Source organism: Crinia signifera, chromosome 11 (assembly GCF_055691185.1).
Source record: "Crinia signifera chromosome 11, ASM5569118v1, whole genome shotgun sequence".
Classification (NCBI taxonomy): domain Eukaryota; kingdom Metazoa; phylum Chordata; class Amphibia; order Anura; family Myobatrachidae; genus Crinia; species Crinia signifera.
Window position 1 is genome coordinate 78974948 of NC_139227.1, and position 19577 is coordinate 78994524.

Sequence of the window (19577 nt, forward strand, 5' to 3'; positions counted from 1 at the left end):
CAAGTTCACTACCATCTGGGTGATTGTTGACCGGTTTACCAAGATGGCTCACTTCGTTCCCCTCACCGGCCTTCCGTCAGCTTCCAAGCTGTCCCAGCTTTTCATTAAAGAGATATTCAAGCTTCATGGTCTGCCTCTTGAAATCATCTCCGATAGAGGGGTCCAATTCGTAGCCAAATTCTGGCGAAGCCTTTGCTCCCTGCTTCAAATCAAGCTAAAGTTCTCCACAGCCTATCACCCTCAAACAAATGGCCAAACAGAGAGGGTGAATCAGGATCTTGAAGCATTCCTCCGCACATATGTCTCTTCCTCCCAAGATGACTGGGCTCAACTTCTTCCGTGGGCAGAATTCTGCCACAATAACCAGTATCACTCTTCATCAAATGTCACTCCATTTCTTGCCAACTATGGGTTCCATCCTCGAGTTCCTGACTTCACTCTGCAACCTGTGTCCTCTGTTCCAGCGGTCGACACGACCATCCGGCAATTCATCAAATCCTGGAAGCTCATTCGTTCTTCACTCCTGAAGGCTTCAAGCAGGTACAAAAAATTTGCCGACAGGAAACGCAGAGCTGTGCCAGCCCTCCGTCCAGGAGATCGTGTCTGGTTGTCAACCAAGAATCTTCGATTGAGAGTGCCATCTATGAAGTTCGCTCCCCGATATATTGGTCCATTTCCAGTTGAGCGAGTCGTCAACCCTGTGGCCTACAAACTCAAGTTGCCGCCTTATTTGAAAGTGCCAGCTACATTCCATATTTCGCTGCTCAAGCCGCTGGTCCTGAATCGCTTTCATTCCAAGCTCCCCAAGGCACCTAAAGTTTGCACCCAGCATGGAACAGAATATGAGGTCAGTAAAATCTTGGACTTTCGCATCCGATATGGTCGTCTGCAATATCTGATCGATTGGAAGGGCTACGGCCCCGAAGAGCGATCATGGACCAATGCCATCGATGTCCATGCTCCCAGACTCATCCGGGCGTTCCACTCCAAGTTTCCCCGCAAGCCTAAAAGGTGTCCTGGGGCCACCCTTAAAGGCGGGGTGCTGTCACGATCCGAGTACTCAGACAGGCCATCTTACCGGCTAAGTGCCTCCTGCCGGCGTCCTGCCTGCCGTGCGCCATCATCGCTGCCATCCTCCAGTCCTCTCAGCGCTGCTGAGTCCGCGGCTGCGCGGCGCACCGCTCTCCTGACCCACAGTGACAGTACCCAGTGCACGGCAAACCGGCTGTCCGCCGCCATTGCTCCCAGCCACAAGCATGGCGTGCACAAACACTCTTTCCCGCCATAGCAGACATGGGGGCTGCCATGTTTTTCCCAGTCACATGTTTGCTCTGTCCAATCCTGTTGGTTCTGATCTCCCTGTCATACCTGCCCGGCCAATCCTGGCCACCCAGTGGGTATAAGTATGCAGGGAGCTCTCAGAACCATTGCTAGTGCTTCAGTTGTCTCCAGTGTGTGTTCAGCTGTCCTTGTCTCCGTGCAAGTGTATTCCTGCTGGTGTTGTTTCTCCTATGCTGCAGTGTACTCCAGGCATTCCATCTCCTGTGAAGTTCCAGGTTATTCCATCTCCTGCGATCCTGCTTCTACAGCCCAGCACTCAAGCCTAGCTCCGGGACTCTGGTCCTTCCGATGTTCCATCATCGCTCACCATCGATGTTCCATCATCGCTAAGTCCGATATTCCGGATCTCCTACTTCCAGTTTCCGTCCGTCATTCCGGACCCACAGTCTTCACTCCATATCCGATATTCCGGATCCGATGTTCCACCATCGATACCACATCATCATCCAGCTGTAAAGTATCGCTATCTACATAGACTGTACTATATCATCTGCATACTTTACTGCCTGTGTATTACAACCATCTGCTAATAAAACTCGGTTGTATTTTACCACTGACTGTTCATTGGCTTCGGGTGCGCTGTCACGCATCATATGCGTAAGGGTCCTCTCCAACCTCCCTGGTTCAGGTACCGGTCCAGGTCCCCACCAGAGGTCTCAGTCTCGTCGACTCAGACCCCTGGTGTGACACGTATAAAATATGACAAATATGACATTTATATTTGGATAGGAGGCAATAATCGTTTGGATAGGTATATTTTGACTTTTATAAACAAGATTTTAGATTCCAGATATATGAGCCAGAATCACGTGACCCGGAAGTGTGGACTGGGTTTGCAAAACATATTAAAAAACACCTAATAATGCATAAACATAAATTTGAAAATAATATGTGTGACTCAGTTTCGGACACGTTTACTTAGCTGACGCCCCCGTCAGCCACCGATTGCCGGTATCAGCGGCGATGACGGGGAGCGCCCTCCAAGGTCCCCCTGGCCGCGTCTGCACCTTGAAAAAAGGGGCTTGTCCCCGAAACTTTGGTAACTTTAATACACCAGTTTGTAAAATCCTGCTGAATTCCGCAGACAGCATCTCAGAATTGCTGCAGTTTCACAGTGTGGAATGGTACACAGTACCTAGCAGACGTTGGAGGGGTTACGCTCTCTCCAGCTCCAGAGTCACGCTGATGCTAGGCCACTTGTACTTGTAGTATGACCGGCACTGTGAAGAAGCAATTAACTTGGTCCGGTGCCGCACATCCAAATACAAATGTATAGGACAAATAAACAGCAGGCAGGTGCGGCGCTCAGGACGGCTTGTAAAAAGAAGTAAACAGACACAGGCTTCTGCGTATCAATGTTTCATTTCTATACAAGAAGTTTTGTCAGGATAACAGTACGACCATATACAGATGTAGCCCTCTTCATCCTTGCGACACCCCCTGATGAAGCCCGTACCTGTGACGAAACGAGTTGGGCGTGGCTAACATTATCCTGACGTGGTGACGTCTATGCTGGACTGTGTCGATCTGTTGGAATTCCTCGATTGGCGGCTGCATGGTTCGTGTCCCACCGGTGACTGATCATCGCATGAGCGTCTGTTTCATCTGTGCATATCCTACAGTACCGCCCGGTGTCTCCTATGGTAAACTGTTATTCGATAACCCCAATGTATGTCAGTATATTATAAGTAAATTGTATATTTTATTTATCACTGACTGGTGCGCTTCATTTATCTCTCTTTTACATATATATATATATATATATATATATATATATATATTTGGGAGGGTCCGCACTCGGGGTAGATCGTTGTCATAGGGGGTGCTCCAACAGATGAATGAACATCACAATGGATATAGAAGTATATGAAATGGGCACTCACCAAGGTCTTTAAATTCAGCAAATAAATTTTTATTCATGAAAAGGTAGTACATCCGACGTGACGTGACGTTTCGATCAAAAGATCGTCATCAGGAAAGTAACAACACAGGTAACAGGTATCATTTCCAACAACAGGCAACCTGGTATCCATCCATGGAGGAGATACAACTGTACAGCCTCACCGGGCCAGTTTAAATACCCTCATACCGGAAGTGATCACCAAGGTCTTTAAATTCAGCAAAAAAATTTTTATTCATGAAAAGGTAGTACATCCGACGTGACGTGACGTTTCAATCAAAAGATCGTCATCAGGAAAGTAACAACACAGGTAACAGGTATCATTTCCAACAACAGGCAACCTGGTATCCATCCATGGAGGAGATACAACTGTACAGCCTCACCGGGCCAGTTTAAATACCCTCATACCGGAAGTGATCACTTCACTTCCTGGTGTAACATCATAAACGGTACCTGATGGTACGGGGATTCAGGATTGCCAATACCCCCACCATCGGGCGCAGGAATCCGGGCTTCTGCGTCAGGTGGTGTGGGGTATTGAACAAATGCTCCTTAGATCTAATAGCATTAGTGATAGAGGAGGTGGGGGGTGAACTTACTAAGGTAAAAAGTGAAATTAAAGATTGTGAGAAAGAGTCACTGAGCATCCTAAAAAATGATAAAAATGAGGACTGGTTAGGCCGTCTGCAGGAACAGATAGAGAAGTATAAAATCGAATTAGTGGCATTTAAAAGGAAGAAATTAGAACAGGTTAACCAAGACTACCAATTGCACAGCGTCTATCGCTGGCTCGCAGGTGATGGGGCTAAAAGAAACAATCAGGGAAGATTTGGGAGAACGCAGAGAGCACCCAGATGGCAGAGGGATAACGACTCCGATAGATATAATTCCTATTCTTCATCGGATGCAGAATCTAACGATATCCTACCGCCATCTGGATTAGCATCCACCTCCACGGCTTTTTTAGATCGTGGCCTGGGCCTGAAAGATGGACCAAAGGGAAGAAAAGGCCGCACCCAAGGCGCGGTGGTTGGAAGAGGAAGAGGGCGTCCAAGGGGAAGGGGGAAGGGGGGCAGGAGTTAATTTTTAATTTATCCTCCCATGTTTTGACCCCGGCAGAAAAATCTCTTTTGTCTAAAGGTTTATCATTTATCCCTACCAACCCTTTTAATTCCTTCAATTGGTCAGTGGACCACTACAAAATTGGAAGGAAGATGAGACTAAGAGAGTACTTTGACAATCGCCCCAAAAGACCCCAAAACATACAGACTTCCCAGATCACCCCAACTTTGACTAAAAAATTTAAAAAGAACAGTCATTTTGACCCTCCCTCCAGAAATGCGAGTCTCAAGACATTCTTGAGGGTAATTGATAGGGATTGCAGGGAAACTGAAAACCAGACAAAAAAATGTTTTGATAATTTAAGTTCAAGTGAGAGACAAGCTTTGACCTCCTTAAAAAATAATGACAAACTTATAATACGAAATGCAGATAAAGGAGGGGCAGTGGTTCTGCAGGACTTTGAGACATACAATAAAGAAGTCCAGAGACAACTAGTGGACCACATGACATATCATAAAGTTGCAAAGACTCCGATGCAGATGGTAAAAAACAAGGCTGATGCCTTGATTAAATTAGGTGGTGATCAGGGATGGTTGGATGAGGACGAAATTGAATTCCTAACAGTGGCACATCCGGTTTGCCCGGTATTATATACCTTGCCAAAGGTCCACAAGACGCTTGTGGACCCACCGGGACGTCCCATTATCTCGGCCAGGGGTTCAGTTCTACAGCCCCTGGCCAAATTTCTAGATTACCATCTTCAGCCCCTGGTCAGAGACACCTCTACCTACCTAAAAGACACTGGCCATTTGCTTAAGGATTTAGACCAAATTGGTGTTTTACCAGATGATGTGGTGTTGGGCACGCTTGATGTGTGCTCGTTGTACACAATTATACCCCATATTGATGGTCTTGCTGCAGTGGGAGAGGCTTTACAAACACGCAAAAGTAAAAACCCCCCAACTGAATTTTTATTGTCACTCCTTGAATTGGTTTTGAAAGAAAATCACTTTATGTACGAAGGTAGCCATTTTGTACAGCTAGCGGGGACGGCTATGGGGTCCAATGTGGCCCCTAGCTACGCGAACTTGTACATGGACCTGTACGAGAGAACCCACATAATACCTACATATGGTGAGAACCTACTGTATTTTAAACGTTTTATTGATGACGTGATTGTTATCTGGCGTGGTGATGTGGATACATTTAATGATATGGTGACCCATTTAAATGTGATTGCGAGTCCGGTGCGTTTTACAGCTACTTGCAGTACTGTTGGGATTAATTTCCTAGATGTAACCATCTCGCAGAAAGATGGCGGACTACAATACACACTCTTCAGGAAAGAGACTGATCGCAACACATTATTGTGGGCTACAAGTCACCACCCACCAAAGCTGAAGATGAATTTACCTGTATCCCAATTCCTCCGGGTACTCCGCAATAACTCCAATGGTGAAACTGCTGAGGAACAAGTGGCGGAGTGTTTTGAGAGATTTCTTATAAGAGGATACAACAAGAAAGACGTCGAGAGATGCCTCAGGAAGGCCAGAGCCACTCACCAGACCAAACCTGATATAGATAACAAGACCGTACAGGAGCGCCTGGTACTTAATGTACATTGTGATACTAATCTGAGTACAACACAGAACTCGATACGCAAGAATTGGCATTTGATCGATACGGATCCAGCCTTCAAGAAATTGAAAGGTACTAAGCCACTATTAAGCATCACAAGAGGTCGTAACCTAAAGGACACTTTATATCGTACAAGCACAAGACACTTAGAAGTACCAGATAGCAACTGGATGACTAAGAGAAAAGGATGCTTCAAGTGTCTAGGATGCTCGACCTGCCAAGGATTGATGGTGGGTTCATTCTTCTGTCACCCACACAGTGGGAAGAAGATCTTTTTGCGCCACAGGTTACATTGCCTATTAGACCACATAATCTACTACTTGATATGTCCATGTGGATTGTCATATGTGGGAAAAACTATAAGAACTTTGCGCGAAAGAATAAGCCAACATAAATCCACCATCCGGGCTGCATTAGCTACAGGTACTACAGACAAACCAGTAGCAATGCATTTTTTGAGTGCTAAACATCAGGTTTCGAACCTCCGATATATGGTGATAGATTGGATACCCCCGTCACCAAGAGGGGGTGATCGAGGACTGACCCTCCTTAAAAAAGAGGCTTTCTGGATACACCATCTTGAAACAGTAGCACCGAAAGGGCTAAATGAAAAAAACACTCTGACCATGTTCCTGGAGGAACAATAATGTTGATAACATAATATATATCATCAGTGATTTTCTATGATTTGTGGTATTTATTATTTTTGCAATTCTCTTTAAGTATGGTTCTTGTTTATTTTTTCCTTGCCTGGGTTTGCATTATGTATTGTTTTGTAGGTAGAATAATGATATCAAACACTGGAGAGCAAATTTTTGCCAACATCGTTTGCAATGGTGATGACCGATTTTGGTAGCGATTGTATCGATAGTGGCAAATTTTAAATGTGTGGTTTATTGTTGTTTTTTAATATATATTGAGCAAAAGCTGGCTGAACGGCAATAGTATACCCTGATAAAACCATTAGCCTAATGATTTATAGTTTAAAATATATATATCAGCGTATCCCGACTTTGGAACGCAAATGGCGGCACCAGGAAGCATTTATAATATATTGAAACGCATGGGAAGCGCTGCCGATAGGCTGATATACAGCGCATCACTACAGTGATGACGCGGACCAACTTCCGGGTACGCATGGACGCGTCAATGACACGCATTACCAGGAAGAGGAAATCCATCTATGCAGATGGAACGCACGCCGCTCGCCATGTGAACGCGGCAGCATGCAGGTGCAATCCCAGCAAGATGGGTAAGTTACACCGCACCTGATGCTATTAACTTGGTCTTAGATACTTGTATATGATTGGCTAGAATTGTGTGACTCTGACCTTTGAGGCGGAGCACATTGGTATTTCAGGGGGTCTGTGACTGATTCAGTTAGCTGCTGCTCTAATGGAGTGATACACCATAAGCTGTCTTGACAAAGGGTCGCTCTATGGCCCGAAACGTCGACTGTGCTTGATGATTTTAAGTGACATGGAATAAAGTCTTGCCTTTTAACAGTGGATGAAGTCTGGTGAGTGCGCTTTTGTTGCTACAAACAACAACTTGTTTGGATATATATATATATATATATATATATATATATATATATATATATATGAAAAAAGGGGGTTTATCGGAGAGAGCTAAACTTAGTACCACCCAGTCATCAGTAAAATTATAACCACGTGATGCACCAATCACACTTCATGTAGCAGTTACCTGTCGTTTTTCCGATATAAAATGTAAAAAAAGTCTGCACAGCAAATGGTATTCTTTAAGAAAATATAAAATCAACAAAAATAAATAACGGTATTAAAAAATGAATAAGGGTATTAAAAAATAAGTGGAAGAAATGAGCAAGACAAAAATACAGTGAGAATAGGATGATTATTTTACCTACCAAAGTAAGGTGGTTTTTAGGAAACATAATATGGCCTATCCGGACCGGTTTTTCGGAACGGATACTTAGATCCCTGAATTATATGGGTCTGGAATAGAGAATGTGTAACATGGTATCCCAGGATTATAACCTAGAACTATTTACAAGTATGAATTTTGGGATAAAGGACACCTACCGTATAATACCACTTAATTGTATGCACCTTTTCGTAATATTCGGTAAGGTGTTTTCCCAGCAGGGATATTTTCTCCCAAGTGTAAAAAAAAAAACAATCTTCTAAGACAAAAATAAGATTTCATAAGGAATGGCGGTCCTATCTGAAAACATAAACCTACAGTCCTCATGATAGGAGGTGTAACAAAGTCTGATCTTAGAGGGAATCCCCCTAGAATACACCCAAAATAATACAAGGTAGAAAGTATTTGCATCATATACTAAAATTAATGAAAAACATAAATAATAATTTCATTTAAATTCCATAATACATGCAAAGTTAGAAACGTATAAGGTCCGTTTCGAAAAAAAACAATTTTTCAGAACTTTTTTATATAGTTTATATATAGAGGTAAGAGGTGCAAGAGGTGTCCAAATAACATTGTTAATTTTCCTATACACATCAGAAATACCTTACTTAGTACAATCCAATGTATATACACTATTACAAGTCTTCATTAACAAATTAACAATATGTAAACCCTACAAGTATACACTTACCACAGTGTAGTAAAATCAACGGCTCCCTCACTGGCAGAAAGTAAAAGTTCAGTGTTCTAGCTATCTCTTAAATAGGGAAGCTGACCCCGACATACTTACAAAATTTATTAAGGACTAAAAAAAGGCTTGGATGCGGAAATAAGTAATAAAAGTATAGATGGGGCTGATTATCGCCAAGTGTGGAAACTACAGAGCCGAAATGTATTTCCCAATATAGTGTAATATAAGTCTTTTCGATCTATATCTGCGGTGGAACGCACACCCACCACTGTGCTTTCCACTCGGCAGTTTCCTGTGTGCCCAGTAATTAGTGTCCACTCCGAAACTTACTTGCGCAAGCAGGTACCTATTGGAACGGGGGAACGCATAAGAGTCACATACTGTCCACTTAAAGGAATATGGGTTATAAGTGGAACTATTGGTATGTCCCCGTGAACTAGGATATGTGATTTATCAGAGGTGGAACATAACTTAATTCATTATCTGTTTAGTACTGTGCTTACACAGACTATTGTAAAATAAATTTTACGGCTGCAAAACACTGAGTTGTGAAGGGAAATGACTAATAGTTAGTCCCTAGTGTGTGATATAATAAGACTAGGATGTGAAGTGGGTGAATTCTGTTTTTACAATAAGTGTGTGTGTGTGGGGGGGGGGGTAATCTTCCCTAACCTGTGTGATGATTAATACTTTACTATACTGGTACCAGGGTGAAAGATTAACCCTCATGGGATACCAAAAGGTATATAAAGTGGAAGCGATGGGGAGAAATAATAATCACCGCTTTATTAGGTGTGGATAACACCCTGTGTATATGCTGATTGTTATTATTAGGGGTTACTTATATTAGAGATAATGCTGGGGAGTGGCTATGATATATATAAATAGACAAGTGGTGGGAGAATGGTTGTGCAAGGGAATGACTATAGTGGGCAGATAAGTGGAGAAAATAATAATAAGAAGATCCTGGGAATGTGAGTGGAGTTCCTAGTGGGGTTCCTAGGGTGAAAATCCCTGTTGTTATGTGACCTAAGGTGGTACGATATGGATGAAGATATATGTACCCTATGACTCTATTAGTGAACCCGGCTGGGAAGACAGATGTTATATGTGAATCCCTAAAAAAAAAGGAAACTAGTGGGGGTATACACTTGTCAGGTTTACATTCACAGTATCAAATCTACTTTCACAAATAAGGAAACATAGTTTATACAGTATCTTGCCTAGAATCTGCCCCTACCAGAAACAATTTACTCATGATGAATATATCAATAGAGAGCAGAATTAATCAAGAGGTTGAAAAGTTGATATCAATCACTAAAGGAATGAAACTATATCTATATACTCATTTAAGCCATTTCGGATCAGGGAGTTCAACATGTAGATCCAATAACTCTCCTGCTTAGTCCATTTCAATTCCCTGTCACCTCCTCTAGGGTCCGGTCTGATGTACTCAATTACTGTGAAGGAGAAATTATTTTTTTCTACTTTGGAATCATGTTTTTCTAAAAAATGTCTGGAAAGGCTGCGTAACATGAATTTGTTTTCAATATTTCACATATGTTCTTGGATGCATATTTTTAATGGTCTTTTAGTCTTGCCCACATACAGTATATGAGGCCACATCCACATTCAATAGTGTATACAACGAAATTCGTCAGACAGGTGCAGCTTGCATTAAGTCTGTAATTTCGATGGGTTGCAATCTTATGACTGAATACGTTTTTGTCCATAAATTTACAGCAAATGCACTTGTTGCAAGGAATACAACGATTTGAAGTACTCAGAAAGGCCTTATCACTTGTTGGCTTTGTGTCATGCCTTTTAAGTTTGCTGACTTGTCTTTTTTCTATTTTATACACAGTGAAGCATTGTGCGGATCTGACTGGTCCGTGTGATGCCTTATGCTCGTCCATAGCATAAATTGGCTTCCGGGAAAGTCTGAATCCTGAGAATTTGGCAGCTTAGTAAATTTGCCGAATTCTCAGGAAGTTTTTTCTGTATGATCCAGGTCGTACCTGTTTATACTGCAGATCGGCCGTGATTGGCAGCCAGGGCCGGCACCACCACTAGGCAGCTTTAGGCATTTGCCTAGGGCGCCGGCCACTGGAGGGCGGAAAGGAGCAGGAAAGAAGTAGCCACCCGCCTATTAATCATCACAGCCGGACCGGGGCAACCACGAAAGGTAAGCTCCTCCCGCCTCCCCTCTCCATATAGCAAGTTAGGACCTAATGCCCATGGGTAGCACGCCCACCCCTGGAGCTGGAGGCGCCTCTCCCCCATGGAGCTGGGAAGACCCCCTTCTCCTGGAGCAGGCTTGGCCCCCTGCCCCTGGAGCTGGGTAGCAGCTGTGAGTATAGTCCCCCGTGGAGCAGGTCATGTCACTACCCCCCCCACATGCGCGTGTGTGTACCCCCCATGCGCGTGTACCGCCCGTGCGGGGGGTACCGATGTTTAGTGCTATGAAACTACTTTTTTTTACCTTCTTCTGTTTCACCTTCGGTGCTCAGCGGTAGTGCCTGTGACTCCCCTCTGCGCGGCTGAAGTTCAGAGAGGCAGCCGCTGGCAGGGAAGGGGAGCAGCTACTCTCAGGCTGTTCTCGTAAAATCTGACACAGATTTCTCTATGGTGCGAGGTAAAGGTGGCAGGGAGCTGGCTCCTGTGTGTGTGTATGTGTCCATGAGCTGGGGTATGTGCATAATGCTTTTAATGTCTGCCTATGGGGTGGGTGAATGTAATGCCTGTAATGTCTGCATTGGGGGAGGGGATGAGGGGAATCAATGTGATGCCTACCACCATGTCTTGCTGCTGGAGAGGGGGATGACTGATGCCTGGGACATCTGTCTATAGGTGGGAATACTATAATACCTGTGATGTGTGCCTTTTGGGGGGGGGGGGGGCAATGTGATGCTTACTATGTCTTCCTGTTGGGGAAGGTGTGCTGGGGAAGGATCACTTTGTCTTTGGGGGTAGGGGTTCAGGGGGACAATAAATATGATGCCTGGGATGTCTGTGTATATGTTGTTTTTTGTCTATGGGGGTTATGATGGTCTCTCTGCTGTCTATCCATTGTGGGGGTGCTATCTGACTAAGGTCAGAGGGAGTGCTGAGGGGGAATGATGGTGGCTGTGTCCTCTGTTTATGGGTGAAAGGTGTAGGTGTACATAAGTCTGTCTAGGTGTGTGTAAACAATCACACAGAGCCACGAAAATGCCATTAGTCTGTAACTAATTATTTGGAAATCCCCTTTTTAAAATCCTGCATTTGCCAGTGTGTGTGTGGGGGGTGGGGCGATGGGCAAAGGATTTGCCTAGGGTGCTAAGTTACCTTGCACCGGCCCTGTCGGCAGCCTTAGTAATTTCCCCAAATGTATCTGTGTGTGTATATAGTGAATAAAGAACATTTGCAGTTTAAGCCCTCTTCCCTCCTGTTGTCAAAGCCCACTTCTCTTCACATTTCACTCACAGCTCTCCTTTACTCCAACACTCAGTGACCATCTTCGTCTGCATACTCATCTCCATCATTGGCCTCAAGCCTCTAGTTGTATCTTGATTGGGTCCTCACTACTTACATTTAAGCTGTAATGTGTATTGAACTGTGGTGCTCTTTATTTGTACTGTATTTTTGTTATTTATTCAATGTTATGCCAAGTTTTGTCTCCCTGTATTGTTCCTTTGTACGGCGCTGCGAAACACTTGTGGCGCCTTATAAAAAAAATTATAATAATAATAATCCCACTTATCTCAATATTCCCAGAACCCTCAGCATGGCAAGCAGATTTTGACAATAATTTGCTGCATGCATTTACTGAATTGAAAAAGTTTAACTAATTCAAGATCATATCACTATGTGACCTAGAATGTATTATCAAGGCAACTAACTATATCACCTCCAGGCCACTGGTCAGATCTCCAACCAAAGAACACTGCCTTCATTGGGACCATTTAATGGGGGATTACTGTATGATTGTCCTATCCATAGTCCATTGAGTCAAGGAGACCACATGCCCAGGGCTGCTGAAAACTATGCTGGACCCATTAATATTTGGGGGCAGGCCTAGTCTCGGGAGGTGTGGCCACCTCCCACGATTAGGTCACGGCCCCAAAATTTGAAAGGAAAATTAGTGGGAAGTCGAGTGGGGGTGTTATTACCCCCACCCCCCTCAGCAGCAGCACACATCTACAGCATGTGCTGTGCTGACAGCAGGCTCCACATGAGCTCTCACGCTGTCAGTGAGACACTCATGCTGAGCCTGCTGTCAGCGCAGCACATGCTGTAAGTGTGTGCTGCTGCTGCCCAGGAGGGATGAAGGGGCGAGGGGTTGGACCAGGGCACCTGCTGGGCCCCTCTAGCAAGCCCGGACCCAGGTAATTAGTAACCACCTACCCCCCCTCCCAGTGGCCCTGCCCATGCCACAAACCTTTCCTCCAATACAGGCGCGAAACTACATCAGTGTCATTTTATTACAGTGGTTGATTACATTGGGTTTATCATAAATTTACATATCACACATAATTTAATTAGATCTTAAAGCTTTTACTTATTTGTACCATTCTCCAAGTCTTGGAATAGTTTTATGTTTAGGGGCTTCTTTTATTGCCCTGCATACCCTACAGTAAGCAGTCTGCCAATTAGTGTCTGCATAAGGATGAAGTCTGGACCTCCAGTGGAAATATTGCTGGTAGGCTTTGTCATCATTGTCCAACTTTAAAATATATGTGGCCAGTTCCTGGGCCGTGGGGAAGTCATCTACATGAATAAAAGAGTCTTTGGGAATGAAGCGCTCATAGTTTTTACGAGAGGGGCCCAGAACAACTGGTATAATACCATTTGCAAAGGCATTTTTCCATAGTTTCTCAGTAATGTAGTCTTCATGAGCTGAGTTTTCAAAGGACAGGTAAAATTTGTACTTGGAAAGTATTTTCTGTTGTTCATTTGTAGGCAGAGGATTATGCTGTCTTCCATATACATCAATGGATATAAACTTCTTAAGCTGCTCATAATAGCGCACTCTCCTAGAGTTTGGGTTCCAGTTACTGACTGCCCAGGCCACCAGCTTAGTCTTTGGGGGGATGGTGAAGTTCTCTTCTTCTTTATTCTCTTCTAACCAGCCATACGGTGAGAATATGTCAGAGTCAGCCCTGTAGGACATGGTCAGATTAATGAGGTTGTCCATAAACTGTAAGTTTGGGCTGTGAGATGGGGACTCCAAGTTAAACCACACCCAGTACTGATTTGGTGGTCTTGGAATCTGGGGAAGTTGCTTTTGAGAGTTACATACATCCCTGTGATGCATAACAACCGCGTCAGCAGAAGAAAACAATGTTCTGTTATCTGTATAGATGCATCCACTAATATTAAGGAATGGTGGACAGGCATTAAGGGGAAATTTATCACCAAATGGCCAAGTCCATAGCAGGATGATTCGAGTAGGTTCAGGTGGCCTTGGGGTCGTTTGCACATATTCAACTGAATCAGTAATTGCTGAGCGACTTACATTGTTATACAGTGTAAACAAAATGGCTGCAAGACACAGCTGTGCGATACAGATCATAAAGGATTTCTTCATAGACCATGCATTTCCTGACTTCTCCATTTACTTAAGTAGAAGCACTGGAACAGTAGGGCAATTTAGTTGCAAAAGAAGTTTCTCCCAATTATCGTCACTGTGGGAAAAAATAAAGAGAACATCAAAATGACAATGTGATATGACAGAGAAAATGTGCCTTTATTTTTAAAATACTTCAATTAATGTTATAATCATTATTATTATTATTATAATGCAGTCTACACAATGCAGTCCATAAAGTATTGAGAATTTCAACTCTTAGGGGCATATTCAATGTCGGGTCACGACTGTCGGGCTGGCCCGACAGCCACGACCCTGTCCCAGTCTCGGCCCACTCGATGCTAATCTTGCAGGCGCGATTCAATGTCCCGCCTACTGAGCGCCAAGAAGGGGGCATGGCCACGAGAAGGGGGCATGGCCACGAGAAGTGGCCAGGAATAGGCAAGCTGCAGCCGGTTCTGCTTGTGAAGTCATGCTCGTTTGCTGAGATCCCCTGTTCAATGCTGTCGAGGAATACAGCATTGAATAGGGCCCCATCGCCATTTCTCGCGTCGGGAATGGTGGTGGGAGATTGAATATCCCCCTTAAACACAACTACTTCATAAGTTTCCCTGGAGAAATGTAAAACCTGGACCAGAGACTTCCTGATTGCACCAAATTATCACTGGTACATTTAAACACTTTTCCTGCAAATGGTATCACCAGGTTAGTCTATTACAACTCCTTAATGAATCCTAGACACAGCTGTCAATTACAGCTCAAGCCGTTTGATGAAAACCAATACTTTTTTATTTTCAATGTTTTTTTTTCATTGTAATAGACTCCATTTTTTATTAAAGTGTTCAAAAATAATATTAGATACAAATATTACAATAATATTACATGCAACATTTCCTGTCATCCCTGATATTTTTTTTGTGGTTTGAAACATATAATTTTATTATACTTCTCAGACCCTCAAAGTATGTATAATATTATATATTCTGAGATACAGGCCCTTATTCTGGTTCACTCACAAAGGACAAAACCATGTGCACTGCAGGTGGGGCAGATGTAACATGTGCAGAGAGAGTTACATTTGGATGTTATTTTGTTTCCGTACATGGAAAATACTGGCTGCTTTATTTTAACACTGCAATATAGATCTTACTTTGAAGTAAAACTGCACCCAAATCTAATTATCTCTGCACAAGTTACATAGTGCAAATGGTTTTGTCCATATGAGAAGGAATTTGCATTTGCGAGTGAACTAGAATAAGGGCCACAGTCCAGACTGTCTTAGAAACGCCAAAGCAAAGAACAAAACCCCAGGCAGGAAAACGTAAATGCAGAGGTTTTGAAATTGGTAATGTGAGAATTCGCAAATCGAGTGAATATCGAACAACTGATGCGTAGCGTACACATCGCACATGTGCAAGGCGAACTAGAGACAGGAAAAGTGCATGGAACGTAAACACCATGTGGCCAGACTTGACAGGAAGCCAGCATTTGGGGGTGTCTAAAACACAATCCTATTCTACGCACAAACTGTAAGTTTCATGTATTAACATTAATGAAGTTATACTTCAGAGTAGGTGTGTAAAATAATGTGAGATTCATTTTTGATAATTCTTGGAACAAGTGCTGTCTTGTTTACGTGGCAGGGTGTTAATATTAAACTGTATTTGTTGCAGTGTTCAGCAAGTGCTAGCGAATGTTAACCTCATTTAAGCTTCTGCTTTGTTTTACAGTTTACTTGGTCCCAAATTGTAAGAAAAAGAGGAACAAACAAAACTGAGGTACCGTACAAAAACAATGACCAAAACCCTTTGCAGGCAACTATGCGGCCTATATTCTGAGTGGCAGCTTAAGGAGGATGCAAGATTGTAAACATCTATGGAAAATGAAAGTGAACTGCAAAGGAATTTGTTGATGCAAATGGTAGCTATGTACGATAAGATCAGTTGCGAAAACCATGATTTCTTCGATCAACTATTTATCGAATTTTGCTCAACACCCCAATTTTACAAACAACACCTAAGGCCAAATGTAATAGGGTGTGATAATCAGAAAGTGAGAGATTTTGGGAGAATTTTCCAATTTACTCTGGGGAAAAAAAACAGGTTAATTTTGCCATGTAATTGATTGCCGCTTTCCGATTCTGACACCCTATTACATTTGGCCCCCAATCTGACCAACAATCACCTTCTCTCACCTCATTTGGTCCAACAATGCACTATGCGCAGCAAGCCCAATCTCCAACATCTTTTGGGCCTACAACCCACTATGCGCAGCAAGCCCAGTCTCCCACCTCTCTTTGGGCCTACATCTCACTATGCACAGCTTGGCCAGTCCCCCAAATCTTTTGGGCCTACATCACACTAGGTGCAGCAGGCCAAGTCTTCTACCTCTTTTGGGCCTACATACCACTATGCGCAGCAAGTCCCTTCTCCCACCTCTTTTGGGCCTACATCCTACTATGCACATCAAGCTCAGTCTCCCACCTCTTTTTATACTACTCCCCAGTATTTGCAAAAAGGCCAAACTCCCACTTCCTTTGTGTAAACATCAAATTATGCCCAAGAAGCTCAGCATTTTCTAAGAATACATTGACTAGAGATGTACAGTATTTGGAGATTAATTACCTGGTACTACCCGAGCAATAGTCCACAGTTTCCACAGTACTTAATTTATACTATCTGTGCACATAAATATGCTTATTGAATTTTTATTGGGCCACAATTTGTTCTTAAACCATGGGGGAAATTTACTAAGAATATTTTTTATTAAATAGGCTTATTCATATACAAAAATATGCCTATTTTATACATATTCATATTTTAGGAATTTACTATCCAGAAAATAAGTAAATTCCTATTCATATTCATGACACATTCCTTTTTGTATTTACAATGCCATCTGAAAATCCGAATAGAAATCACCATTTAAAAGTTTTTTTTACTAACCAGCCGGTAATTGTTGGCAATTAGCGGGATACAGACGCTAATTGGGCAGTACGGATGATGTAATGGTTAGCATTACTGCCTCACAGCACTGAAGTCATGGGTTCGATTCTCACCATGGCCCCTAATTGTGCAGAGTTTGTATATTCTCCCCGTGCTTGCGTGGGTTTCCTCCAGGTACTTTGGTTTCCTCCCACAACCGAAAAATATACTGGTAGATTAATTGGCTTTTAACATAATTAAACCTAGAATGAATGGGTGTGTGTGTGCATGTGGTAGGGAATATAGATTGTAAATTCCACTGGGGCAGGGACTGATGTGATGTTCAAATATTCTATGTACAGTGCTGCGGAATATGTGTGCGCGATATGAGAAACTGTATAATAAATAAATTAATAATTGCCGGGAAAATACATTTAATGTTCCAGGCATATTTGGCAGAAGCCTGCAGGGATCAGTCAGATCCGTGCAGGCTTTAATATAAAAAAATAAAAAAACGCTGTGGGGTCCCCCCCTCACGGGCATAACCAGCCCCAGGCTCAAAAATACGGTCCTGGTTTTAAAAAATCAGGAAGCAAACTGAATAGGGTTCCCCTTTTTTTTAAGACCAGCACAAGACCAAGGGCCGGTCCTGGTTCCCAAAATATGGGGGACAAAATAAATAGCCGTCCCCCGTATTTTAAGAACCAGCACCAGGCCCAACCCGCCAGCAGGGTAATACCACAGCCAGGGGGAGACTTTTTATACAAGTTCCCCCAGCCAAAGGATAAACCCCTTGACCGGTCAGCCTGGGCAGGGGTTGTGGGGGAGTGGGGACCCTCCCAATGAAGGAGTTCCCAACCTCCAGAAAGTACCTACCCAGGCTGAAGCCTGGGGCTGTGCCTGGTACCCCTGTGTGGCTGATGATTGTGTAAAAGATAGATTAAAACTATTGGGTTTTGCAGTGGATCTATGAGTCTCAGCAAGCCTGGAGTCCCAGCATGCGGCCCATTAATGGGCTTGCTGGGACTGGTAGTTCCACAGCAGAACCAATAGTTAAATAAAACACACTGATGCACCAGACAAATAAAACTTTATTCCATACAGAGCCCTTTGATACAGATATTTACCTATGTAGAGCCCATAGGTAGGTCTACATCTACATCTGCTCATCCTGAAGAAATCCTTTGGGTACCTGTGGAAGGAAACCATACCATACTCACCAGGTCCTCCGGTGTAGATCACGTCCTCTTCGTTCCAAAGTAGCATCCAGGGACTTGGCAAAAAAAAATAACACGCTCAACCCGAGCTAACGGACTGAGATGTGTTTACATTCTGTGGCTCCTCCTCCCGAATGCCGCTATTGGCCACCTAGTGGCCTAGTGGCTCCCAATTGGCCGCTAGGTGCTGCTAGGCGGCCAATAGCGGAATTCGGGAGGAGGAACCGCACAATGTTACAAAGTCATCGTGGTTCTTCTCCTCAGTCCGGTGGCTCAGGTTTAGAGTTTTTTTGTATTGCCAAGACCCGTGGATGCCTACCTGGAACCAAGAGGACCAATCTATGCCAGAGGCACCTTGTAAGTATAATTTCCTTGAGTGTAGGCTGCCAATACAAATTTGTATTGAAAAATACGAATTTATATTTAAAATATGAATTTGTATCGGGAAAAAATACAAATCCATACGCCATCAGAAAATACGAATCAGTCAAATTAAGAATACGAATACAAATGTTCGTATTCGTAGTAAATGACAACCCATGTGTCTATACTAAAGGTGCAAAGTTTGTGTCAAGCCTGGTTCTTCATCATAGGCCTTCCGGCTGATGTAAAACTACACTTCCCAGACTGCACTGCCACATTTCTGTATTGAGTCATTCTAAATCAGTGGCAGAACATGCTGAAAAGTGTAGTTCCATAACAGCTGCAGGGCCAGAAAAACTAGTATTTTGCTATACCGCAGCATTTTTCTGTTACGGATAAAGTGGGTGTAATATGTCTGTTATTCCTCAAAAGGTTTTGAAATATTCTATGTATGTCAGAATCTCATACTCCTCAGGTGTTCAACTTGTTTACAAGTTATGTGTTAACCCTTTGAGTGCCAGCATTGCTGTGAGATATTCTCAAAATATCCATTAAAAATGCCAGCGTTGCTCACAGTGACTGTACTTTTAGTGTAAATAAATACAAATACAGCCAAGTCAATGAATTAAAGTTTAGTTAAATATTGCACCAAAAAAAAGAACAGTCACTGTGTAACTCACTCACTGGCATTTTTAAGGCTCTCTCACAGCAATGTTGGCACTCAAAAGGGTAATAAAAAGGTTTGCTTTCCAATTTTCACATCTATTTTGACAAATTCCCTTGGCACTCAAAGGGATATATAGGCCCTTGTTTTGGTTCACACGGAAAGGCAAGTTCCTTCTCAAATGACCAGAACCATGTGCAGTGGGTGGGTGGTGGGGGGGCAGGTGTAACATGTGCAGAGATATTTATTTGGGTGAGTTATTTTGTTTCTGTGCAGGTAAAATACTGACTACTTTAT

The 19577-nt window shown here is 43.2% G+C and overlaps 2 protein-coding genes across 2 annotated transcripts in view; both read right to left on the reverse strand.

The window, feature by feature from the left end:
- LOC146045572 (3-galactosyl-N-acetylglucosaminide 4-alpha-L-fucosyltransferase FUT3-like) overlaps positions 1-19577 on the reverse strand; it is a 378311-nt gene that overhangs the window by 120061 nt on the left and 238673 nt on the right. The gene's annotated exons all lie outside the window — the stretch shown is intronic.
- On the reverse strand, positions 13084-14139 carry LOC146045070 (4-galactosyl-N-acetylglucosaminide 3-alpha-L-fucosyltransferase FUT6-like). The gene has a single exon (XM_083163758.1). It carries the CDS (start codon positions 14137-14139, stop codon positions 13084-13086), a length of 1056 nt encoding a protein of 351 aa, XP_083019884.1.

Coding starts and splice junctions, on each gene's coding strand:
- LOC146045070 (XM_083163758.1), bottom strand. CDS start 14,139: ATGGAGAAGTCAGGAAATGCATGGTCTATGAAGAAATCCTTTATGATC.